The 25,381-nt window shown below is 43.1% G+C and overlaps 1 protein-coding gene and 1 long non-coding RNA gene across 2 annotated transcripts; one reads left to right on the top strand and one right to left on the bottom strand.

Moving 5' to 3' along the window:
• Window positions 1-1,032: 1,032 nt before the first annotated feature.
• On the bottom strand, window positions 1,033-13,533 carry klf13 (Kruppel like factor 13). Its single transcript, XM_026175894.1, has 2 exons — window positions 13,046-13,533; window positions 1,033-1,681 (listed from the first exon to the last, which is right to left on the bottom strand). Exons 1-2 carry the CDS (start codon window positions 13,521-13,523, stop codon window positions 1,386-1,388), a joined length of 774 nt encoding a protein of 257 aa, XP_026031679.1. The 5' UTR covers window positions 13,524-13,533; the 3' UTR covers window positions 1,033-1,385.
• A 749-nt stretch (window positions 13,534-14,282) lies between these two features.
• LOC113026769 (uncharacterized) lies at window positions 14,283-14,995 on the top strand. Its single transcript, XR_003272948.1, has 2 exons — window positions 14,283-14,349; window positions 14,662-14,995. It is a non-coding gene; the product is annotated as an uncharacterized LOC113026769 (long non-coding RNA).
• The last annotated feature ends 10,386 nt before the right edge of the window (window positions 14,996-25,381 follow it).

The raw sequence follows: 25,381 nt of genomic DNA, 5'->3' as shown, positions 1-25,381 counted from the left end.
TGGCATGCGAGCACCCCTCCTGCAGGCTGTGAATTGCTTCTTTTGGGTGCAGCTGTTTCCTCCAGGGAAGCCACAAAAGGCAGAGCCAGGAGGAGGGAAGTGAGCCGGCATCTGGCTCTACCTGCAATACTGCCAACCAGCAGCTCGAGGCCTCAGTGAAAGGTGGCTTACAGGACTGAATAAAAAGCTTTCATTCATTCTTGTCTTTGGTACTTTTTCCGATGTGCTTGAGAGATGGCTAAACCTTGTTTCAACTTAAGTCCCTTTGTGTCCGTTTTGAGTGAAATGTAGGCTGATGAGGCGGCTTTTTCTTTTTTCTTTCTCTCTCTCTTCCTTTTCAAGCATGAACAGCTGCTTTGAAACTTGACTGTCTCTGTGGTTGGAACGTTTCTCTAACTTCATAAATACAAAGAAAACTCTTAACCCAATCCTTCTACAGTGCAGATTCACACAGTTTACACTGCACACAACCATTTCATGCAGTACACATTTAACCCAGTGTAATGTCAATAGATATTAACATTGCAAAAAAGAAACAGATTTGGGTTTTGTTTTCTGTGGCGGGGCCTTTCTGATTGTTCCATTATTACACAGCAATCACATTAAATATGAAACCCCTCCCCAAACACGAGGGAGAAAACAAATATTTGTGTATGCGTTACACATGACAGCGGGGCTAGTTTTTTCAAATATGAGAGCCGAAAAAAGAAGAAAAAAAGAAAACAAAGAGTGCAAATTGTGTTGAGTGTAAGGCTGCTATATATGAACTGTATGTTTCTCTTCACCGTGTTCATTCTTTCAAGCTAACAAGGCCATCCCTGAGCAGGGCGTAAAATTCAACCCCTGTTGAATTTCAGAATAAAGTGATGAATATATTGTGCAGTCAATGTGAGTACTGTTAAGTACTGTGGTCTTACAGAAATCACAACTGTCTTCAATCCTGAGGTGTGTGTGTGTGTGTGTACCCCTTCTCCTAACCCTTTCAAAAAATCAAAAATAAATTGAATAAAATCAAAGCAAAAATAAACAAACAAACAAAAATGTTTCGAAGATCTGTCAGGGTGTCTGTTTTTTTTTCTTCGTCTAGACCTTGTTTAGCTGACTGCGACCGTACATTTAACAAGTAGCCGTGATCAGAAGCCAAAAAAACACACAGACTGAATGCAGATATTGCCATCTGGGAAAGGCATTATCTTCTTTTAGGATCACGCAACTAATTGCACTACAATAAGCAGTTATGTACATTATGGTACACCACAGCAAGCGCAGAAATAGCAAAGGGGAGGGTGGGGAAGGGGGGTAGCTGACAACTGTGCAACAAAAGTGTTATGATGAAAACACGGGCCTCACAGTCTCGAGGCAGAAAAGTGCGACCGGGTTTCAGTTTAAGGCGAGTTGGCTGGGCTGAGGGTGGGGCTGGAGGCATCTGAGCGGCTGTAGTCGCTGAGGGAGCTGGGACGTGTGGCGCTGCCGCCGTGGGGTCTTTTCAGCATTCCTGGCTGGAAATCTGAGTGTCGCCGGGCGTGCTTCATCAGGTGGTCGCTGCGCATGAAGCGCTTTTCGCAAAGGGGGCAACCGAACTTCTTCTCCCCCGTGTGGGTGCGGTAGTGGCGGGCCAGCTCATCAGAGCGGGCGAACTTCTTAATGCAGTCGGGCCAGGTGCATGGGAAAGGCCGTTCTCCTGCAAAAACAGAGGCAGAGCGTCAGACGAACCATATCCACATTCGTGCTTTTTTTAAAGACAATTTCAGTTGATCATTTCCCCAGTTTTCATGCAAGCACCAGCACTAGGGCTTAGAAAATGAAACCAATGACACTTTTAAAAACCACCAAATAATCACAAGATGCTCATAGACTTTCATGGCAAAAATACCCAACCTCAGAGATGAAATGATCATTTTTAATGCACCTTTTTGGATTTTATTAAGGCTTAAAGCTAGATCTGTAGCTGCTTTGACAGTAGTGTTGATACCGGCAGGAGTAGCACACAGCAGCCTGCTAGGTCTCATCTATGCTAATTTCAGACATGAACTGGACCGGTGTTCTGACAAACCATCCTACTTTGGCAAAACGTCCTACCGTAAGTAGTTTATGCACATTTCTGCTGTCACATAGTAATTCCAGCACAAAGTTAAGTAGGTATGACGGTTTGCCACTTAACTTTGCCCGTCAGAATATGCTTGTAGCTCATATCCATAAAGCCAGGACGGTTTGCCACTTCATTTGACCTGTTAAAGTATGCTTGTAGGTAACATTCACAAAGGTAGCATGGTTTGGCGCCCGTCAGAGTATGCTTCTAGCTCATATTCATAAAGCCAGGACGGTTTGCCACTTCATTTTACCTGTTAAAGTATGCTTGTAGGTAACATTCACAAAGGTAGCATGGTTTGGCAGGTAGGATGGATTCCCAGAACACCGGCTGACCTTGATTGCAGTTTTGGTGCCTTTTGCAGGAATAAGCTGACATATAATATGGCTTGCTTTTCTAAGAATTTTAGGTGAGTGAAATGACAGGATTTTTTTACGTGCTGCATTTATATAGTCTATATATGCAGTATGCTGATCAAGCTTGCTAAGAAATTATGGCTCCAGGAAAATCAAGATGGCGATGGTCATAAACCTAGTGTTTTGGCCATAAATCAAGAAACCAGAAACCAGTGAGTGACTTCAAGGTGGTTGTATTCATCCTTTAGAACGAGTCCATGGTTTTATGCCCATACACGTCACCCTGCCAGCAGCCTAGTTGCTGTTTTACATGATTGCATGTTTTCAAACCCATTTGTGGTTTCCAGCGTCTTTAAAATTCAACACAAACTTTGTAACTCGGGCCAAAGCATAACTTGATGGGATCACTGCGTTATGATGGAGTTGCTATTTCGAGCACATTTCAAGTCTCCGCATTCTGATTTTACCACTGTAGTGAAATAAACGGGAGCCAGCGGTCGCTGTAAAGGTCGACACAAAAGAATCGAAATGAAAATACTTTTAAAAACTAATGGGCGAACAGTGGGTCGGGATTTTACAGGATATGTGATTTGTGGTAATTGAGCCGAAACATGCCAAAGCTGCTCCAGTGCTTACGTTGTTAGCCTTTTAAATACAGTTTAATGTTAATGCATCGGGGCTTTTCACATGTATCAGAGGCTTTGGTGAGTCTCACTCAAATCAAATGAAACTAACTGATGATGAAGTGTGCATATTTCGGCACTCTGGTAACACAAATGGTGCTCGCCACATAATAAACAGCTCACCACAGTGCTAGTACTGACTCATCCTGGAACAACAGTCACAAGGTTATTCCATAATATATTAAAAGCCACAGAGATAACTTCAAACTGTTAAGAAACATGCAACAAACAAAAAAAAGAGGTTTGAGCGATAAGACCTGGATGTAAATCACCTACAAATTGGCAGAGTACTGGAGGAGCAGCCACAGTTTAATTATCTAAGCTCCAGATGCTAATCACGCTCACAATGGTTACCCAGCCCATTTTCTAGCATGCAACTATCTGTGACTCGGCACATGGGAAATTACAACCTTCCCCCTCCTCCAACAGCCAATAAAAGTGGGCTCTGACAGAAATATACTCAAGGCCATATGGTACAGTATACTGCAATATATCCTGCATTTTCCTACCATACTAATATGGAAACAGTATGCAGTGAACCTAAATGCAGCATCCTGCATCTACTGGTCAATACTATATTCCATTTAGCCCCATTTTACTGAGCTCCTGCCCAACAATAGTGAAATCCAGCAGTCTAATTTTACCAGCTTGGCTTCACAGAGCGAAAGGAAACCGCAGGATGTGTTCTTCTAATGGTTAGGCTCTTTCTAGTGAATAAGAATAATCAATCATAATGTGCACGCCCATGGCAGGGATTTGAAGTATGAAAGGGAAAAGATGGAAGGAGATGCGTGGATGTTTATAGGTGGCACATCAGAACACGGCTGCCAAATGATTTCTTTGTTCTGTGGTTTCCCTCTGGGCCACAATGGAAAGAGTGCTGTTAAGCATCAAACACTCAAATGCTACCTGATGCCAGAGAGTCTCAACAACAAGAACTCGGTGCACAAGTCTCAGTCCCTTCCCCCCACCTCCCCACCTCCCCATACACTGCATGGTTACAAAACACGCCAACAGACAGTGCAAGTCTAGACAGTCCGGTCTGTGTTCCTGCCTCTGACGCCTCACCTCAGCTCCAGACAAACTCAGTCAGCCCTGCCCACTATAGTTCCTGCAGGCTCACACAAGGCTCAGTATATTTAAACACTGTAACTGACATGCATACATTTGCATACGCGCACCAAAACACAGCCCTGTCCCCTTTTCATAGCAACTATTTATAGTTTTTAGCAAAGCTAACAAGGACACACATCCTTTCATGCGTGATGCAGCGTTACAATGTATAAAGAACGACGTGACTGTGTTTGTTTGAGCTCCTGGAGAAAAAGTAAGCAGTGAGGCGCTCATCTGGCTGACATGGCTCATAATGGAGTGATTTCATTCACTGCTTTATTACTAAAAGAAGAGACCAGTGCTGCCACCTGGCACTGCAAAAATTTGTTATTGGCCTAAAAGCACAGCTAAGTTTTGCAGGCTGCTTAAAGCTAAATAAGCAGTGTAACGGATCTGGCAACATTAATATTTAACCAGACACAAGAGAGCCAGACTGAGATATCCAGTCTATCTGCCCTGATACAGTAATGCGTAGTGGAAGCATCAGGTATCCAGCAGCAACTCTCTGAGATGGGTCAAATTATTTGCAGCTCCGTCACTTCTTGGAAAGGGCAGAAAGAAAGACGTGGTGCCCATTTTCACCTCTCGCTGAGCAGCTTTGAGTTTTAAAGCCAACAATATGAATATTAATATAAAAGAAAAAACCTGCCAGCCTTGAAATATCAACTCCCATAAAGGAAAAGCATGCAACTTCCCAATCAAGTGTCGTTTCGTAACACCGGGATTGGGATTTCCATGAAGCTGGTAAACATATTCTGCTAACATTGAGATGGTTTAGGGAACAAAACGCTTTCATAATGAGTGGAAATAATGATAGAGCCTATCAGCCTGTGTGGTATGAGGGTGTCACTTTTCAGAATTTTTCAATAGACTGCAGCTATTACTCAGCATTTCTGTAGAAAGGAGAATGCGGTAAGCTACTCCGCTTACCCAGCTTTTCTTCCTATCTACTTCTAGTGTTGTCACAGCACAGCACCATAGTGACTGTGACGCCAGGACCCACCCATTGGTTATCCCATCTCTGGCATCATGCCATGCCAAGGGTGTGGTTTGTCTTTCTCCGAATGTGTAGAGGGCGAGCAGAGCGGGGGGTGGGTGGGTAATGAGGGAAGCTTTTCCCTAACGAACACAGTGACCCAGTTACCCATAAAATGAGTTACATCATACATCATGCACGCACAACTGTACCTCTACTAAGCACAAGTGTCCCCCCTCCAAGCCAATGAGATTACGTCACAGGTACTCTTGTTGTATAACTGTTCTCTGCGAGTCCACTGGGTCAGTGAATAAACAGCTCATCTCTGCTCCTCTCCCTCCATCTTCCTCTCATTCATATCTGAGTTGGGCTCCTTGGTTTCAAGAGAAATCTTTAAGAGAAATGGAATCTGACTTCCCGGTGTAAGGGATGCTGCCTGCAAAAGAAAAGATCAAATCTCTTCTTGACGCGCACTGCAGTGGAGAAACTGAGCTCAGTCGCCGACCGAGAGCAGATAACATTCCTGGTGTGTCCTCAGGCATGGTCCAAACTCACACGGCATTCATGTGCAAACTTCATTTGAACTTGCTATAAGAGAACTAGATTAAATACCTGTGCAGAATGAGAGGAGGGGGGCAAATACATCAGAGATCACCTTGAAGTTAACTGTGCCTGCACAGCGAGAACCAGAGCAGGAAATATCTTTCTCAGGGAGCTTACAAGAAAAACAAGGTGCACCTTACACCTACACAGAGGCAAACAATTCACAAAGAGAAAGTATGGAGCCTTGCTGTAGATCACAGCTCATTACATTTGGAGCCACCTCACTTCAAGGCTGGTTTTGGTGGCACAGCCAGCTTGGCAACATGAAATGGGACACCACTAACTCCAATGGTAGGGCTCAGCACAATCCTATAATTTGGATCCATGTTTACAACAGACTATGACCTGAAAACAACCAGAAGCCATCTTTGCTGCCAGCAGACAGCCATTGATGGGGATTCTGGGTAGTACTAAAATGACTGCTGGGGCCCTCATCAACATAAACCACTGGAGCAGACAGGGTTAACCCAAGTGTGCCCAGCCTCTCCCTCCACACACCATCATGTGCCAAGGTGATATAAACACTAACATGTGTGCACAGAACAATAAATATACATTAAGGCTTCTGCAGCTCCTCCTTTCTTTTGTTCGCGAAGCGGTATATGCAGGCAACGCTTTAGCAAAAATAACAACAAAGGCTTACAATTTTCTGTGGTCTGCACACTTGAGATCAAACCAACTGTTTCTGTGAATGTTAGTCTATGAAAAATTACAGCCGTACCCGAGTGAGAGAACAGACAAATTACCAGAAAATCAAAACATGTTTTCTCAGACGACTCCATTCAGAGTTTGCAGCAGACGAGAATAAGTCACCAGGAGCAACAAAGGACCTCTGGGTGTGTCAGGTGCTTGTGACGAGAATCAGCTTAAGCTTTTCAGGAGAAGCTCAAAAACAAGAGTATTTAACGTATTATCATCTTTTGTCGTCATTGAGAGGAACCTTGCTCGCGGTTGAATAGCGTGCCTATCCTTGTGGGGCCTATAGCTGTCAGGCTGTGAACAATAGCAGCAGACTCTCTTCCAGCAGGAGAAGCACTCCTGTAATGCATTTCAATCAGACAGGCTGCAAGTACTAACCGTAACTCACTCCACTCGGTCCACACCGCGCCGGGCTACCGACGTTCACACGGAGACATGTAGCAGGGGTCGAGTGCAAGCATCTGATTCCTGCACACACTTTGCTATACATTACTTCATCCTCTTAACTGTTTAAGAGAAAAGCAGGGAGGGGTTGCCTGCATTCAGCAGCTCAACAGATTTGCCTCAATTAGCTGGAATGGGCACTCTCTTTCAGCCTTGAGTGCATGCTAAAACAACCTGTCGCCTTGATATGTTGCAGGCAACCTACTTATCTTTAAAGAAAGAAAAAAACAACAACAACGGTTAAACTGACGACATGCAAACAGCTGCTGCCATTAAAGGGTGTTTATAGTTGGTCCACAGAAGCAGGTGGGAGCATAGACGCGGTACAGTGCCAGCTTATTCTGCTGATAGAGTCTCACACTATAGCTCATTTGAGACAGACATCCTTAACCACCATCAAACAAAGGGCTACAACCCTGCTAGATCCTGAGAGGCCCCACCACACTGAAATAAGAGGACAGACAGATAATACCAACTGTCCCAGTATAATGCCTGATGCTCTTATGGTGAGCGGGACAGAAATATTTTCATGTCTTACAGTGACTGATGAGGCCATCCTTCTCAAAAGACTCCATGAAATACTCCTCATTTTGCACCCAGGGACCACACCCCATGATGATATGGTCTGCCACAAGTCTGATTTATCATGCAGAGAAAGGGGACACACCTTATGTACTGTAGCGAGAAGCACAGCCAGAAACAAAACACTTCCTCTGACGTTAGCTCACAGCCATTCCTCTCTTATTCAAGCTGCGATTAATATAACGCAGCAGACGCAGTCAGAGTCTAACTCTCATACAGAACACTGCAAGTGCCAGGCTGACAGGAGCAGGTTCTGCCGCTGAGGTCGCAGCCCTTCAGACGTTAATCAGATTAGATGCAGATGCAGCTGAATAAATGACCTACATCAATGGAGGGCATTGACAGTGAATATCCTGGTAACTGACCCCACCCCCACCACGCCGCACTGTATATTCTGTCTTTGCACTACAGATCCCTCCCTCACGTGCGAGATGCGGTGGAGGTGGGAAAAAAATGAAGAATGCACAGTGTTCCACAGGTCTGTATCCCTCTCTTCCTGCCGCTGGTAATCAACACCACACCACAAAACGTGGCCGGGCTCGGCCTCGCAACACAGCAGGCTTCAGCACCTATTTTGCTTTTCAGGCTGGAAAAGGGCGGGAGGGGCTGCTGGGGGAAACAGACAGAGCAGCTTTTATAGAGCTACTCCAGAGCTAACTAAAGAATACACAAGCCCTGTGGGCCACTGAAAGCAGCACAGCTCAGGGTACTGCCTGACAGCGACCTTTCAGTATTATGATTGTCCTCTATGCATGCCTGGGTGCTTAATCACAGTGAAATCAGGTTTATATGTCAACACCAAGGAAGTATCCTACTATCAGCTTTACATGTGCATATACAGGATAGCATATGGACAGCACGTGCACCAGCGCATGCCTTGGAAATGTCTTCCATGGAGCAGAAACACTGCACCAGCAGAATAACAGAGAAAATGGTGGCTCCACTTTGGTTTTATTTACACCCTAGTAGAAAGGATTCCTTATTTCTACTCGACACATACCGTCCTACATGTGACCTTTATAAGGCAACAACATGTTGCGCAGGAGAGATGCCATTCTGAACTCTTACGACAGAAAAAACAAACACTTGAATGTTTGCATCTGTAAATTCCTGTCAAATTGACATTGCTAACATGCTAATCACTAGAGAACAAGGTGTACACTATTACAGCAGTACTATATTGTCATGGTTTCGAATATTGGCATTGAACATTTGCTACTTACTATGAAAAATAAAGCAGTAAAGCTGACCAAAGGCTGGAGAAACGATACTTTCAACAGGTTTATGGTGCTAAATGAAAAGAGGACCCTTGAAACAAAGAGTAGCTAACATGTACAAATCTCCCAAATCGAATCTAATAGCAAACAGTTAAGTTGCGACAGTAAATTCAAAAACAAAGATTTAAACCTGCTGCTAACACAACAGGAAAAGCCACAGGTTTTTTAGGTTTTACCATGAGGGAATCATAACATCAAGGCAATCCATCCCATAGCTTCAATTTGAACCTGAAGTAGCTTGTTACACCACATCCCTCATACAACATTTGGATGGAGACAAATGGAAACTTGTCTCAAGACTGAAGCACGAGCTTCTTATTACATGTCAGAATTAGAGCTCAAATGGGAGCAATGGTGGAAATCCTGCCGTGTGGCAGGTAGACAGACAGACCTGCCCCAGTAGAGCTTTTACCGATTTCTGTGCCAAGGTTAAGGCCCAAGCAAGAGCAGGAAAACCCCATCTCCACCCTGCTACCTCATCAATGCCACCAGCCACACAGGAACATTGTGCACTCTGTGCAAAAGTGCAGCCAAATATAAAACCACTGGCAGTGAAGTTGTATATATAATCAGAGAGTCCTGTTGCTTTTTCCATGCGGAACTTGGGATAATTTTACATTTAAAAAGCGTAATTAACCACAGTTATTTGACTGGAAATAGACAGCATGCATGAATAACTGGGTCTACCAGGTGCTCCCACTAATTTTTAGGGCACGCTTTGCAGCTATCTCGCAGTATTAGAGATACTCCAGCAGAACACAAAAGAGGTTCAGACAAAACATTAACCCAAGTGTAAAATATGGCATTAGACTCTTTGTCTTTGAGGAATATTGACGCTGTTCCTCCCTGTGATTCCAGTAGATTCTGAATAGGTCTTCTACACTGACAAGATGGCCTTTTGTACGACCCAGCTGTGGAGGACACAGAAAGTCTGAGCTGTTATTGCCGAAGAATAGTCAAGGCCCATCTCTCCTTTGATGGTAGTCTGGGTGAGATGACCACAACAGAGTAATGAGGCTTCAGAAAGAACATCATGTACTCTCTATGGAAGCAAGACACACTATTAGACACACTATTTAGAAAATGGAGCATCACTCTTAAAAAAGAGGTGAAAAAGGTGCTAAAAAGCCAGAAAGAACATGAAAATAAGAGGAAAAGGAACGCAAGAAATAATTTGAATGAATTCAAATGTTACACCGTAAATAGTTTATATGTACATCGGTGTTACATGACTTCATTTTCCATATTGCAGGGCTAATGCATGTTTCACAGAAAAGGCCCACCTCCTGCACCAGGAGATCAGATAAAAAGCTGTCTGGTCACCTTTGACCCTTAAACTGCTGCGCATTCCTCACCATACAACTCAATGCAGCATAATGAGCAATTTAAATTCAGTGTGTACCTCGATGTCTGCTGCATTAGACAGTGAGTCTCAAAAGAAACCTACAATGAACCCTTCATAATCTCCGTTGAGGGGATCAAGAACATCTTTGCTCTCCCTGAGTGGTAAATTTTTCTACTGCCAGCAGTAACCACATAATCTACTGACAAACAATTACACAAAGACAGTAAATGAAAGCCCAAACATCACACTGAGTGACACGGGCCTTGTTGTGGACAGTTTTCATTAATGAAACCAATCACAGTTATTTCAGGGATGCTCAGTACACTGTTTATGAGTGTAACTGGAGTGGCCGCAAAAGGCTGGTCTAAAGAGTCCTAAAAACTTACAGGTTGGAGGAAAAACAGGCTCCATAGCTAATGTAGCTTGTTTAAGACACAAACATTACATTTACAGTACACTAAACTCTAATTAAATTTACTATAAACTGTATAAGTAAGCACATGTAAATGACATTCATAAAATAACACATAAAACATGTAAATATATGATAAAAAATGATGGTGACTCAAGGGGAAGATTTGTTTTGACCTATTTATGGAATTGTGCTGAAGACACTGCTTTACAAAAACAACCTACAGGTTTCATCTTCTCTTAAGATGCTAACGAATAAGACTCATAAGATATGCAAAAGCTGGGATGATGAGGCTTTGGGCGTTACAGGAGTCAAGTAAGGACGTCTTGTCCCCGGTTCTTTGTTTGGTGTCTATTACAGTGTTTTCCTCCACAATTAGATAGTGGTGTTTGGCAGGAACTGACTGGGCTGGGATCCATTCTCTCTTGACTCTGCTAGTAGGGGCTGAAGGGAAGCACGCTGCCAGATTTTGGCTCTATGAAAGCACTGCAAGATTGGCTGAGGCATCCCGGCTGAACTCAAATGACCCACATTCTGGGCCTATCCAATCAGACAGGCAGAAACAGTCATTATTTTCACAATTTATGGGACATAAACCAATCGTGAAGCCAGACGCCAAATTGTATCCAAACAGAAAGGCAGGCGAAAAAAGGAAATGCTTAATAGGCACAGAGACAAGGGCAGGGTTAATACGGAGCAATGAAACTGCACTAAGCTCACATGGTTTGGGCTCAGGAGAAGCACCGCTGAATGCTGAAGGCTGGCTCTTTGAGAGTCCTGCTGGAAGTTTGGCTGAGAAAAAAAGGCAGCTTAACTGAGATGACTCACGCTCTCTAACTATCCGGTAAAATAAGCAGAAACCAGCCCAATTATAAGAAATTATAGACTGCAAACCAATCACAAAGCCATAGAGGAGTGAATCCCAGAAGAAAGGAAATGGCTAATAGGCAAAAGGACAAGGACAGGGCTGAGTGACAGCAATAGAACTGCATCAGTAGAGAGACCTTTCATTTCCTTTAGGATGCAACTGAAGAAAAAGCTAGAGCCCTTTTTTATGCATATGCATGCACCAAATCTGTGTTTCACTCTCTTAACTTCCCTTGACAAACACTGATTGCATACTGCTACTACAACAGTTGCCACCACCTGCAGCTGATAAATAAAAACTATTACTTTCAATAACAATTTTAGAAAACTTGATTGCAACATGACAACAGCAAATGATTGTATAAATCTTCACAACCTGTGCCTAATTTTAGCCTGATTTTTAGATGGACAGTTCTTCCCACACCCTGTAAATCTAGTGATGGGGGGGAATCTATTCCACATAGTTTCAATTTTCTGGTTTAATTTCTTTCTCTATTCATAACAATTATTAAGATGAGTCAAGTTCACACAATAAATTTGTATGCGATTCCTGTGATAAAGGTTTTGTTTTGTTTCTGGTCCGTCAGCTCGATATGTGTGTAGAAGATGATGAACTGCAGTATACAGAGCAGGAGGGGAAAAGCAAAGGCTCCTCAGTCGAGGCTCAACTAGCTGAGTCTGTTGCTGGCCAGATCAGCTGGCAGTCTGTCTAGCGGGGGTGTGGCACATCACAACAAAGGGCTTTGGGCAGACAGGCTACTGCACAGCTCTTATCAACCCCCCAATTTGAGTCGATCTACATCCTTCACTATCTCAGTAGAATATTCTGCGGAATGCAAAGCGCAGATGTGGAGGTATCCTTTGGGAAGGTCACAGGTAGCAAACTGCCGATCCGGAGCGCATTTGCAAGGGTTTGTCTCAGCGGTGTGACGGCGCACTTGCTGGACTGCAAACTTTCAGCATGCCCACATTTATTTATTGCACACTTGGCTTATTCTCTAATGGGGACATTAGGCTGTATTTTGTAGGGTTTCGACTCTCGTGTTGCCGTGGTACAACCCAAAGTTTATTTTAATTAAAGCGAACAGAAGAACGCCCGAAATCTGATCTGTGTAATTTTGTTCTGCATTTGCGCTGCAGTTTGAACACAGTGTTCCATGCGGTGGGCTTTGTTTGTGAGTACGTGTGTGCGCACGCGCACGCGCGTGTGCGTGAGTAAGGTGGGGGGGGGGGGGGGGTTAAAGGAAAGCCGTCACAAAGCTCTGAGACATGAGTGGGAGTGGCACTGTTTTCTAACCCCCGCAACCGAAATTAAAAGGACATTTCATAAAGTTCGCACAACTGCATTATGAAACTATAGAGGCCACTGCTAAAGTGATATGCTCATAGTATCCATTCAGGGTGGATCCGTGGGTGAATATTTATGAGTCACTGACTCGAAACACAGCAATCACCTCCTCTGTACACATAGCGCTATGAATGTACGAGAATCCACACTTTTGGTATCTCAGTGTTTTAAATCATCCCATCCGTTCTCAGATACATAAGGGAAACCCACATTCACAGCAACAAACATCCAATGCACCCAATGAAACTGACCTGTGTGTGTCCTTAGGTGGGCTTTGAGGTGGGATGATTTGCCATAAACTTTTTCACAACCTGAATAGTGGCATTTGTGCTTTTTCTGAGGCGGCTCTTGCTCAGTTCGTCCCCGCGGTTTTTTGCCTCTTTGTTTAAGCGAAGGATCGGAGATGGTGGAAGGTGTGGCAGATTTTCCATCATCTCTAAGGTTCGGCATGCTCTCATCTTTTATTTTTGCCTGCTCGGCAACACTGTTGGGAGTCTGCTGGTTAAAATCCGCCAGAATCCGCGCCACCACAAAAAGAGAGGAGTTATCCTTCACCAAAGGTTCCTTAATTTCCTCCCCGTTCTTGGAGGAGGATGGGATTTCTGGTTTAATCTCCCTATTCCCTTTAGGAGCATGAACAATTGCACGACTGGACATTGAAACAAGGCACTCTGCTGCAAAGTGATCCATTTTGTCTTTGAAAGAGCCCCCTCTGCTTCTTAATGACATTCACAAAAATCAAATAAAAATGATCCCGTGAGAGGGGAAGAAAAAGAACTTGTTCCGTGGTTCCCTTTGTGTAGTGGTGGTGGTGGTGGTGGTGGAGAGGAGGAGGTCGTTCTCATCAGAGAGAACTGACTTTATGATCTTACCCGGCTTTCCAATATCATCAACATCCTGTGCAAGAAACGCCTAGGACAGAAATGCAGACAACCTCCCTTTAGAGAGAGCGAGCGAGCGAGAAAACAACAGAAACCCAAAGTCTTTGTTTAGCGCAACGACGCTGGTAAGAACAAGAAGTCTAGAAACTTGGATGCGTTAACTCCCATCGCGGCTTCAAACAGTCTCCAGCATAGTGCGTGTCTCCTGAGCGCCTGTTCCTGCTCGGTGTATCCATGCTGGGGGCGTGTCGACCGGCGACGACCGGGCAGCATCGTCAGAGTAGCCGCTCATTCATTGGGCGCTGTCTGTCCCCAAATGCACCAAACTTGAAAGTTTCACCACAGGTTGCCTCCACGCATTTCACATGATGTATATCTCGCAGGCTGCAAAGTTAACAGATCTTAAAACATACAACAGAATCGTGCGGAGTGGCGCAAAAAAGCTTCCAGGCGCTTTGGAGTTTTGTCCACCGATGATATCGGTAAGGAGGTGTCTTTAGATCCGAGAGGCATTCTGCAGCAAATATAGCCTGAATATACAGCTATAAGAGGAATACGTCCAACATGTGGTATGCGGCCCACAGACGTGGGCGTGTCCACAGCGCCACCAACACCACTGGTCTGGAGCAGCGTTACAGTGCCCAGCACCATTGGAAGAGAGCATACAAGTACAGGTTTGCAACTTTCACTTTATTTAAGGTGTTGTTGTTCTACTTTCTGCTTATGATCTACTATAGTTTAAAGGTTAAGCTATAAATCCCTTTTTACACTTTGAAAAACAATTATACAAAAGATAAAATGACTGTTTTAAACTCTTGCATGTCATCATTTTCTGTGTAATAAATCTGTAATAGGTCACAGGGCTGCACATGAGTGTTTTTGGACCACTGAGTACCCTATCTTGTTTTTAGTTCCCTCCTGTACCCCCCCCCCCCCCCCCCCCCATTAAAAAAGTTCCCCTGCTCACAGAGCCCTTATATTCACAGAAGATGACACCCAGAAACCCTGAGTGTAAAGAAGAAGAAGAATTCCAGCTGCTGGAACAACCTACCTGCCAGGACTTCCTGAGATAAACTATTATTAAAGGTCTTTTTTCCTGTTGCCTGGGTTCTCTGTGAAGTTTATTCACAAATAAAATCTATTCGTGGCACTTGTTTTGGGATATTGTGTATATTTTTGGGGACACTGCTGTACAGATTGATTTGATTTGCAGTACATCAGGGTCAGTCATCCTGTATGCAGAAGGACTGACACTTGTTGCAATATTTGTCAAAAATCTACTGAATGCTGTTGGTTTGCAAGTAAATGTTTAAAATATAATTTATTGTTTGTTTGTTTGTTTGTTTTTTAACATTTCCCCTTCTCCAAACTGGACTTGAAATTAGTTGTTGAGCACCCAGAGTCCAAACCCCCAATATACTTCCCTCTCAGTGATGTAAGACGGAAAAGACCTACTTATTAGCTAATTCATTTTTAACTGATTTTCTGCAAAGGCACAAATACAAGCAGCTTTATTTGATGAGAACTAACTGTTGAAATACAGCATTTGAGCAATTTCCCCTTTATGCTCTGAATGTGCAATTTTTGTCATGAAGAAAACTGATGAGGTGACTATTTGAAAATGTGATTGCACCGATTTCCTCCGTTACACATTATCTGAACTCAAAAACGAAAACAATCAACTAAAAGCGCAAAAGTCATGTGAACAAAGTCTCAAATCGAAGCAACAAGATTCAGCAAGAGTTTTTAATATTATTTACTCCCCTTCTTATGAATATCTCTAGTGGGCCTCTGGCCAGCAGCACAGTGCATCGGCAGAGAGTTCAGCGAAGAAAGTACTGGTTTAACCAGCTGATGTTAGACAGAGAAAATAAGTTGTTTCCAAAACTGCTTTTTAAACTTTCATTCAAAGACAGAAGAGTGGCACAACAACACTAGCAGTAAGTTGTTTAAATCCTGCTCGACCCTGCTGATAACGTCTGTGCTATTCTCCTCTCAGTCTTGCAGGTTTGATAACAAAAGTTTCATCAGACTTGACTTGTTGACTCAAAAATGACTTTCAGCAGTTGACAGGCTTTATGATTATAATCTATTTTATAGTTCAGTATTTCTTTTAATGAACAGCTTGTGTTTTTTGTTGTTGTTGTTGTTTTGTTGTTTTTTTTGGAAGATGGTGGTTTCTCTCAGCAAACTAGCAATTTACCTCAAAACCTTCCTCTGAGCAACTCTCAGTCTCTGCCAACTGTAATCCAGCCAGCTCCCACAGGCACTGTCTTCTTTGGTTTATTCTCCAGTAAGAGACAAGTGACACCATTATGGTGGAAAAAAAGGGAGTCAAGATACAAAGTTTTTGTCAGTGTTGGACATTTTAATGGCGTTAGCTTTACAGCTGGATCAATCTGATCATTTTTCCAGACACCTGGAAATAAATCCATAAACAGTTATCAAATCCAGGCATGCTGGAAACTATCATGTCACTAGCTACAAAGTCCTGGCAGAAAACAAACCAGCTAATGCTATTGATTATAAGCACAAGGACACACTTGAATGTCCCTGTTAACCTCGTGTGGACCCACATGAACTCCAGTGTTTCATCAAAAAAGTTTCAAGGATCTGTTTAGCTCAGATTTTGAATGTACCAGAATATGTGTCGGATATTACGTAGCATGCTTTAAGAGCAACAGACAAAGGACACAAAACTTCTTTTTCTTTTAAGAAAAGGAGTAAAGTTGCACTCCACCAGTACAGGATTAGACCTGCTTTCCTGCAGCAGCTGATGCTCTCCTGTGAGAATGAATGCACACTTTCAGCATTGTGCACAAAAGCCCACACTAGAAAGTTCCCAGTGTTCACGGCAATGTGGCATTCAGAAGGCCATCTGGCTGTATTATTTTACATATTCTTTCACCACAAAAACGTGGTGTTCTTGTGTTTCATGTAGTGCTTTGGCGATCTTTTCTAATGAGAGCGCAGCAAAAGGGGATAGTTCCTCTTTCACAGGGTTATTTCCCAGAGCTGCGTAGAAACTGCATGTGTTTATCAACTCCCATTTGGGTGTCAAGTGCTCGAAAGCCAAAAGAGACAGCGAGGAAATCAGCTGCAGCTCAAACAACGGAACCCCTCCAAAGGTGACAAGCAGCTGTGGAAGTGATCATATCTTTCACAATCTCACTCAGAGGGGAACAGTGGAGTATCTCTGTCTGTGGCTGCTGCAATGTGATGATTCGAGAGACCTTTTGTACGTTCCCAAATCCCAGCACCAACCCCCAGTGCACTGTGTCCAAACAGCACACTGTCTGGCACTGAGATAATGTTCTCAGGCAGGAACAGCAATTTGATTGGCCTCTTCACTTTTGTTTGCAATGGGAGATATCCTCTTCGAGCACAGTGAAGCCTGAACACTGTAACATTCTGGCTCGGCTGTCATGTCAAGGCAAGACCCCGCCCTCTGAAGACTTTGAAAAACTTACAAAAGTATCAAATTCCACGTGGTTCTTAAACTGGGGGTCTGGTTAAAATAGTCACTCTTATGTTGCTTATCATTAAAATGCTGTCTACTCATAAACCTCAGTCATTTATTAACTAAGACCTTTTGCCTTTCTTTCCTTTAATCCAGCTGTGAGTTTCGAAGGGCAGTCCAACTGCTTGGTAAACGTCCCTGAAATGGAAAGAGCCTCTTATCAGAACAGAAGAAGCAGTAAAACACTTAAGACTGTTATAGTTCCGAGATATCGCCAAACCAGTATTTCTGGTAATGTCAAGTTTTTTTTTATTGACTCCTAAGAAAAAAATCAAGATTTCAATTGTGGTTTCGGAAAAATGAGAGACTAAGTCACGATATATAATTTATACAGTATATATTTTATAAAAAATATTGGTTTGAATGAATGAATAAAGACTGATAGAGAGCTGAAGGTGCTATAGTGTGGACACTGCACTATAATATATCCCTCTTCTTGTTGTTCTCCAAGCCCTTTGTGACAGACAAGCAGCCCCGTGACTAATGATGACAGAAACAGGCTGGGTTTTACCTGTGTAGAAAAAAACGAGGATTAGTCATACAGACGACACACAAGTGTTAAACAGTAAAGATGTAAGTGTAACACGTGCGAGTCAGCAGGGCGTACACCCACCACGTGAACCTCTCTGTAACAGCCAACCACTTGCGCTTGTGTTTCGACAGGGCACAAGTGAAATGTTGATCTTTGTTCCCTTTGCTGAGGAGAGAAAAGAACACCCGATTATGTAAAGCACGTATGCGTACAGTAATAAAACCAGGTCCAGTGAGTCAGCCAGGCGTCGATGAGATGGGTAAACAAGTCCAAACTACATGCTATCATAACAAAGTGCAGCCTTCCTGCTGTCTAGCAGGATATACAAGTTACAGAGTTATTGGGTCCTTATCAACACTTTACTGTCATAACATTACCATTAGGAACACAAGTGCAAACATCAGATTGAGCAAACGCTACTGGGAACAATAAATGGTAAATGACCACTTGGCACACGAACAAATATAAGATCACATCCCTCCTCCTTAGGTATTCAAAAATCTTGATGTTTTCTGAGAACAGGGTGTCCTTTTTTTAAGGTAACTTGTAGCATCTCTCACAGACGAGATACAGAATACACTCTCTTGGGCAACATCCAAAAAAGTGTACTTTGGTGATTAATTTATTCCAGGGTGTTGAACTTTAAGTCTGACAAGTTAAGCCACATTTCTAAATTAAAGGCTCACCAGTAACGCAGAGATGATTTCTTAACTTCATTGCCAAATGTTAGCCAATACAATGAACACCTCTCCTGTGTCCAAACTAGATATTTGCTTTAGGAAGCTCCTGATTAGCTTAGCATAGCATAAACCCTGCGGTATTGTGCGAAGGAGTCAGGAGTGGCAGAGAAGCATGTGAGGGGGGTGCAGGACATGTGTGAAGATAGTGAGACAGTGGTAAACTGTGTGATAGGATTCGAGGTAAGATTACATCAATAATTGGCTCTGAGTCCATTCTTGTTTGAATTGGTGATGAACAGGCTGACAGACGAGGTCAACCAGGACTATGATGTATGCAGACGATACATGTGATATGTAGTGAGGGCAGGGAACAGGTGGAAGATTGTCTGGAGAGGTGGAGGTATGCTCTGACAGAAGAGGTATGATATACAGTAGAAGAAGGATAGAATACGTGTGTATGAATGAGACGGAGACAGGTGGAAACATGCACAGAGTGAGGGTGAAAGGGATGGTTTACAAGGTAGCAGTGAGACATTTGGTATGGTTTGGAGAGAGGGGTACTGACAAAAAGACAGAAGGCCAAGCTGAAGGTGTTAAAGTGAATGAACAATATTAACGGGATAAGGCAATGCTGAGATGGTTTGGACATGTGGAGAGGGGATAGTGGATACATTGGGCAAAGTAGGAGACAAAGATGAAGACCACAGAGAAGATTCATGAATGTAGTGAAGAAGGTCATAGCAGAGAGTTGGTGTGACAGACAGGGGTTAGATGGAGGCAGATTATCCACTGTGGTGATCCCTAAAGGGAGAAACCAAAAGAAGACGAAAAAGAAGCAGTATAAATCCTGGACACTGGCTCTATCCAAGGATATGTGCCAAGTCCCACAAATGACCCTATTTAAGCTCTTTTCCCCCCACAGTTGAATTCATAGTCATCACGCAAAGCTAAGCCAACTCCTAGCAAGAGCATAGTTTAATTGTCATAATAAGAGGCAAAGGCTCTATATATTACGACCAGTAACTGCAAATTATTCATACAAAAGAAACTGTAATGTGCAGTTTACACATGTGCACAAAACGCCCCATGCAAACACCTGTTCATGTGGAGAAATCTTATCTAAAGACAGGGCTTTGTGCACATAAACAACAAACAAATTAACTCATAAAAGCTGCCCATGACAGCTTTCATAGATAGCGTCATTCAGGTGCTGCTTTTCAACAACAACAAGACCAGAACAGTGCTCAACTCCCTTCCTAGCACTTTGCAGAAAGGGGGCTTAGGCTGAGAAGAGGTCACTGCGCGAGCTCTCAGAAGGGTGGGAGGTGTTGTTTAGATGGGAGTCCCATTTGGTTGTCATCCTCCCTGTCTTTTTGCCTCCAGGCCGTCAATGTTCAGCCACACAAGAGGCAACCTTCTTTACCACTATGTTAATCCTGCTTTCCTCCCCCGCCTCGGTGCCGCCTCCCCGGCACTCTACTACAAAGAACAGAGAGCTGTCCAGCATCACTGGCAGAACATGATAATTTTTTCTGTTGCGTAATTTGAAAGCAGTAGACAAGTGCTCTGACGTGAGAGTGACGACTGTCTTGCATGCAGACTTGAGTTCATAATCACAAGCTGATTTGTACGCCACTCGCTTGACCCTAGGCCCATGCTTAGCCATGAGTATGCACTGCCATCATTGTTCCTTTGGCATGGTGGCTTTGTCTGCTCAACACAATACAGCTCAAAAGAGCAATGTGAAGCGGACACAGTTTTGTTTTTGCACCCATTTGCTGGTCAGTGCTGGTGCTATTCAAAATGCATTGATTGGTGTGACGGCTGGAGAGGGATGTGCCTCGCGGGCACCGGTGAGGGGACAACACTTTGAAATGCACTATTCATCTGGGCGGTGAGTCTGCAGGGGGCCTGCATTAGCTCACTGCGCTGATGCTTTTGAGATGAACATCTCTTTTGGTGGGACATTCAGCAGAGGCACTTAAATGGCATGCAGTCCATTATTAATGGTCAGTGTTTGAGTGTGTGCAAGATGTACAGGTCATTGCAGTACAGTCATTTTCTACTGACACCGATCGAGATTAAAATTAGAGGAAAAAAATAAATAAATGAGTGTAGAAGCAAATCAAGCATGCTTCCAAGCTGGTGCACTGCATAGTATTAAGTTAAACTCAAACCAAAAAACTTGCTGTTTCTTATGATGGTGAAAAAGGGTTCACTGTTGGGATGAATTACAGGAGCTTCAGTGACAGAGTTCTCAGTCTGACAAGTTTTCACTTTGAAAAAATGGCTACAAGTTACATTTAAATCTGTGGCAACTGTCATCAGCAGTGCAGCTTTGATGACTGCGATGCTGCATTGGTGCATGCAAGGCAAGGCTAAAGAGTAGCTCTTCCTCAGGTGAGTGAGGCTGTCTATGCAGGGTGTGAAAAGACTCGTCTGCAAGAACAATGCACCCATAATTATATAGGGATATTACAGTAATGGCCAGTGGGCTGGTACTTACAGTGCTTTTATGCTCTAAGTGAGTACTAAGCACTTTTTATTACAAGACACAATCGGGCAAACTTTTTTGTTTAAATCGGCATTCTGTTTGTTGAATTATTATTATTTATTTATTTAAAAACTTTTTTATTTTATTGTGTACTATTAATTCTTTTTATTGGCTATTCTGGAACTTCATGTTCTTATTTGTTTTTGTGTTTTTGTGTACAGCCCCTGACTGAGGGGTTTAACATCTGACCCACGGACACTTCAAACTTATGTACTAGAGGACGTGAGAGTCAAACCACCAACCTTACAATCAGCAAGTGATGTGAACATGTTGTGTACATCCAGAGATGAGGGCAGGCCTAAATACTTTATGCCAGCAATAAGGGTTACATGAACCGACTCTGTGTAGAAGACTTCCTAATAAGTGCTGACACGGTAAGAAAACTCTTCCTGTTGTGTCTCGGACAGCTCCCTCATATTAAAATTTGGTCTTTCTTTATATTTGACTGTTTATCTCAAAATAATTCATTTGTAAAACGCCAATAAATAAATAAAATAAAAAATGTATTCTTATAATAATGATAAACAACCAGTTGCTGGTGCAAGCCCCCCGACTTGTGCACTACATGACAATAATCCATCTTGCCTATAACTAATGCAGGTTTCCATTTTAATTGCAATACCAAACTTTTGTTTGCAGTTGTGCGCCGTTATGATGCTTTGCGGGCCTGTAATCTGGACGGAATGCGCACATAAGCCTCCCTTTTATATTCCATTTGGCGCAGAGAAAGTTCAAAGTGAAAACAAAAAAACACAGCGAGGCAGAATTTCAAAACATACGACTTCCAAAGAGGCACTGTTACATCACATGACTGTTTCCACCACTTCGACCAGAGTGTGCTCAGAAGTCAGCGGGTTCACAAGTGGGCGAGGCTCAACACGGACTGAAGTGCACAACCCCGGCACGGAGCGTGAACCAGCTTGACCGCGGGCATGCGCCCAGTGCAAGGGACAAAGAAAAGGAAAGAGGGAAACTTCGGCGTGTCCCCCTTTAAAACTCTCAGACGATCGCTCTGTCGCACTCCCCACAACCACACCGTCAACACGTTGTTTATCCTCGAATGACCCCGATGCCGAAGCGAGAACATCCCGTTCCCGAGATATTAATAGTTCCCCTTGCGTCACCAAACTGTGGCCGACCGCTTTGCTTGACACGCAACTGAACCACAAATTATGCCAGCACCACACTCTCGTCCAAAGCAAACATGGTTATAAAACAGGTAGTCATCGTTCTCCAGCAGCTGTCTGCGGGTGTTACAGCCGAGGTGATTACCATTTTTAAGTGTTACACACGTGGCCATTAAGGTGATGATAGACGAGTCTGGGAGACAATAACTCTGCACATTATAGGGAGTTTTGGTGACAAAGCGGCTGGGTTTATGGCATTCTGAGTGGGTATTTCACCAAACAAATATCGCGAGAAAAAAAGAAGAAGAAAAGATTCAGCTGCTGAACACAAGTGCAATTTTCCAGCTCGTGCCAGTGTTGACGAGCTGAAAGCCATAGCCTACAATGCACAATAAGCCATATGTTAACTCACTCCCCTTCCCCCAATCCTGAAGCCAAGTGAGGCTGTAGCTACAGAGCCTGGCCCGCATCGCTCCAGTGGGAGGCAGGGAGGGTGGGGAGAGAGATGGGAGGAGAGTTTCTGTTGCTATGTTCACTGGGAGTCTCCTGTCTGGAGGATCTAGCTCAGGCTGATTTTTTTTTTTTGGGGGGGGGGGGGGCTGACATGGCAAGTTGTATGTAGGTCAGCAACAGTAAAACAGCATCGGTAGCTCAAAGGCACACTGGAAGTACTGTCTTTGGGAAAAAATGGGGATTTTTACTCATTGCTGGTGAAAGAAAAAGAAACGTGACAGGCGAGTGCCTTCTTCCAGTCATTTTTTCTCTCCTGTATTCAGTCCATACTGAGACTGCATAGTACCTCCACACCTGCATCCACAACCTCTGCAGCTGAGGCTTTCAGCTCAGGTTGATGCCAAATAAAATGTTCCCCCAGAAACGGAAATAACGCTGATGCATGAAGCAGTAGAGGGACAAGCTATGCAAAAAGGCATAGAAAATAGTACGAGACTCTTATTCCCATCTTCTGTAGCTTGGCGCTGGATCGTATGTCCCCGTAAGTTTATTCAGACAACCCAACTTTGACAGTTTGTCATGCATAATGAGTTGATGCTTAAGCTTGACTATGGAAAGCAGGAGAAACTCATCATCTGCTGTTTTCAAAGTTAAAAATAAACAATGCTTGAAAAAAAATTTCAAGTGTCGAGAGCTTGGGAAATCATACATTCTTTAATAGTGAGTTTAGCTCATTCATGCCAGATCATGAAGGTACGTGCTTTGCTGCACTGGGTGTCTGTATTCTTTCAGATCCAGTGTGATTAAAACGGCTTGTTTGCCATAAGTGAAATAATTTCGTTTTTCCAAGACAACGAAATTATAGAGATTAAGAGGCTTGCGTGAAACGTACTGGATGGGCGTCAGCAGAACTTGTGCATGCATTCAAAACCAGGAATAACTTTGGGGTCCAACTAAAATTCCTTTGGCTTTGAATGGTGACTAGATGCACAACATATGCGTGGTGAGGTTGAAGAGGTTAATGAACACCACAAGGACATGACTTCATGCCATTTAGTCATCAGCGGTTTCATTTGATTAACTGCGCTTCACTTTCCTGAATTTCATACGAGGATCATCAGGCAGCGTCCAACAAATCTGCGGAGGCCTTCTTGAAAACATGTCTCCAAAATGAAAAGCTCTGCCGGCTAGTCCTGACACGACTGAATGAGCGTTTAGGCTCTCACTTCAGGTCTTTAAAGATTTGTCTGCTCCCACAACCCCGACTGATTACCTTAGTGCTATTTGCTTAGCCTCCCACCACCATCTGTGTTTCAGATCATCCAAGGCAGCTCTAATTACAGTCATAGGCTAGGGCCCATAGATAATGACAATGCTGCTATGATCAGCAGGATTAGACAGGTGCTTGTCGACTTGCTTTGACTTGGACTTTTTATGGTCTGTAATGCAACCTGAACAGTCAGCGAGCAGGGGAGAATTTCTCTCACTCTTTGTCTTCTAACAGATAACAATGGAGATTATTTTAACAAACAAGTGTTTGTCACATTTATAGAGCTGTGTGTTGTCATTTATGGCATGAATAAAATAATGTAATTCTATTTAGTAAATGTAATGGCCTGTCATGTGGTCTTCCAAGAGACTCATAGTAGAGTCTGGTCAAGATGATGGATTAATCTTTTAATGCTCGAGGATTTATATATCTAAGATTTTTATCCAAGAACAATACTCATCTATTTATGTGCAACAGAGTGCAACTTCTCTGATATGCAAAGAGGTGAAGTCACCGACTCCTCTTACTGTGTGATAAGCCGCAGCCACCTGAATCATGAGATTGATGGTGATAATTTGTCTAAAAATCACAGTTCTCAAAGTGTGGTTCATGGGTCATTAGCGGTCCTTGGTAACATTTAGTGTGGCCTGCAAGTGCAACAACTCCAGAGTGGAAATGAAACAAAGACACTGCACTTCTTTAACAGTTTTAAAAAACAAACAAACAGTCAAAACTCACCATTCTCTGAATGGACACTAACTAAATGTGTTCCTGACTCTGATCAGTCACCAAAACGTTAAGACCGCATAGCCTAAAACGGTATCCCAAACCTATTTTTGCCTAACACTTCTGTAAATAACTTATGTTGGGATTTTGACAAGATGAACTTTCACCCTTAGCTCCTCATTTAGTGGCAGAATCTACATTTTAAATCACGACTTTAAAACACTAAAATCTAAATGCCAGGAAACCCGTAATGTGAACATTTATCTCTTTCGTTTTCTGACAGTTTTATTCCTTTTTGCATCACACTTGAAGGTAGAAATTATCAATCAAGCCCAAAAAACCAAAAGTAAGGCCCTCAAGCCAGAAATAAAATGTTTATTGCAAAAGAGGTGGTTACATATGCAGATTTCAACTTTTAAATGACTATTCAAGCATTGCCTGAAACCACATTAATGTGTGGTTATGTTGATTAGCAATCTACTGTTGGTTTAGAGCCATGAAAGATAAGCTTTATTTACTGCTGTTTATTCTGAATTTTTAAATCATTTTTCATCGCCCTAATCAACATCCATAAGTGTCCCTTACATAAACAGAACAGTCTCACTGTTCTAGATCTTAATGTTTAGTCCACTGAGATTGGAAAATCATAGTCAGAGCTCATGGTTTTCTCATGCCAAACAATAGTGTTTATGCATGATCCAACAATAGAAGCATTTCTGCGGATTACAGAAAGTTGCACTGGCGTTAACAGCAGCCTGTGGCTCAGATGGAGCACTGTAAACAGTGACCGTGCTCGGCGTGTGATGTTCAGCAATGCTCGCAGCAGCTGTTTGGTTGACAAGGT

This window comes from Astatotilapia calliptera, chromosome 7 (assembly GCF_900246225.1).
Source record: "Astatotilapia calliptera chromosome 7, fAstCal1.2, whole genome shotgun sequence".
Lineage (NCBI taxonomy): Eukaryota > Metazoa > Chordata > Actinopteri > Cichliformes > Cichlidae > Astatotilapia > Astatotilapia calliptera.
Note: the sequence above shows the minus strand (reverse complement) of the source record. Positions and strands in the feature narration are given on the sequence as shown.

What these genes read in the sequence shown, in the direction of transcription:
- klf13 (XM_026175894.1), bottom strand. Translation starts at nt 13,523, where the DNA reads ATGTCATTAAGAAGCAGAGGGGGCTCTTTCAAAGACAAAATGGATCAC. An exon ending in CCACCTAAGGACACACACAG is followed by an intron (nt 1,682 to 13,045) that starts GTCAGTTTCATT and finishes CTGTTTTTGCAG; the next exon opens with GAGAACGGCCTTTCCCATGC.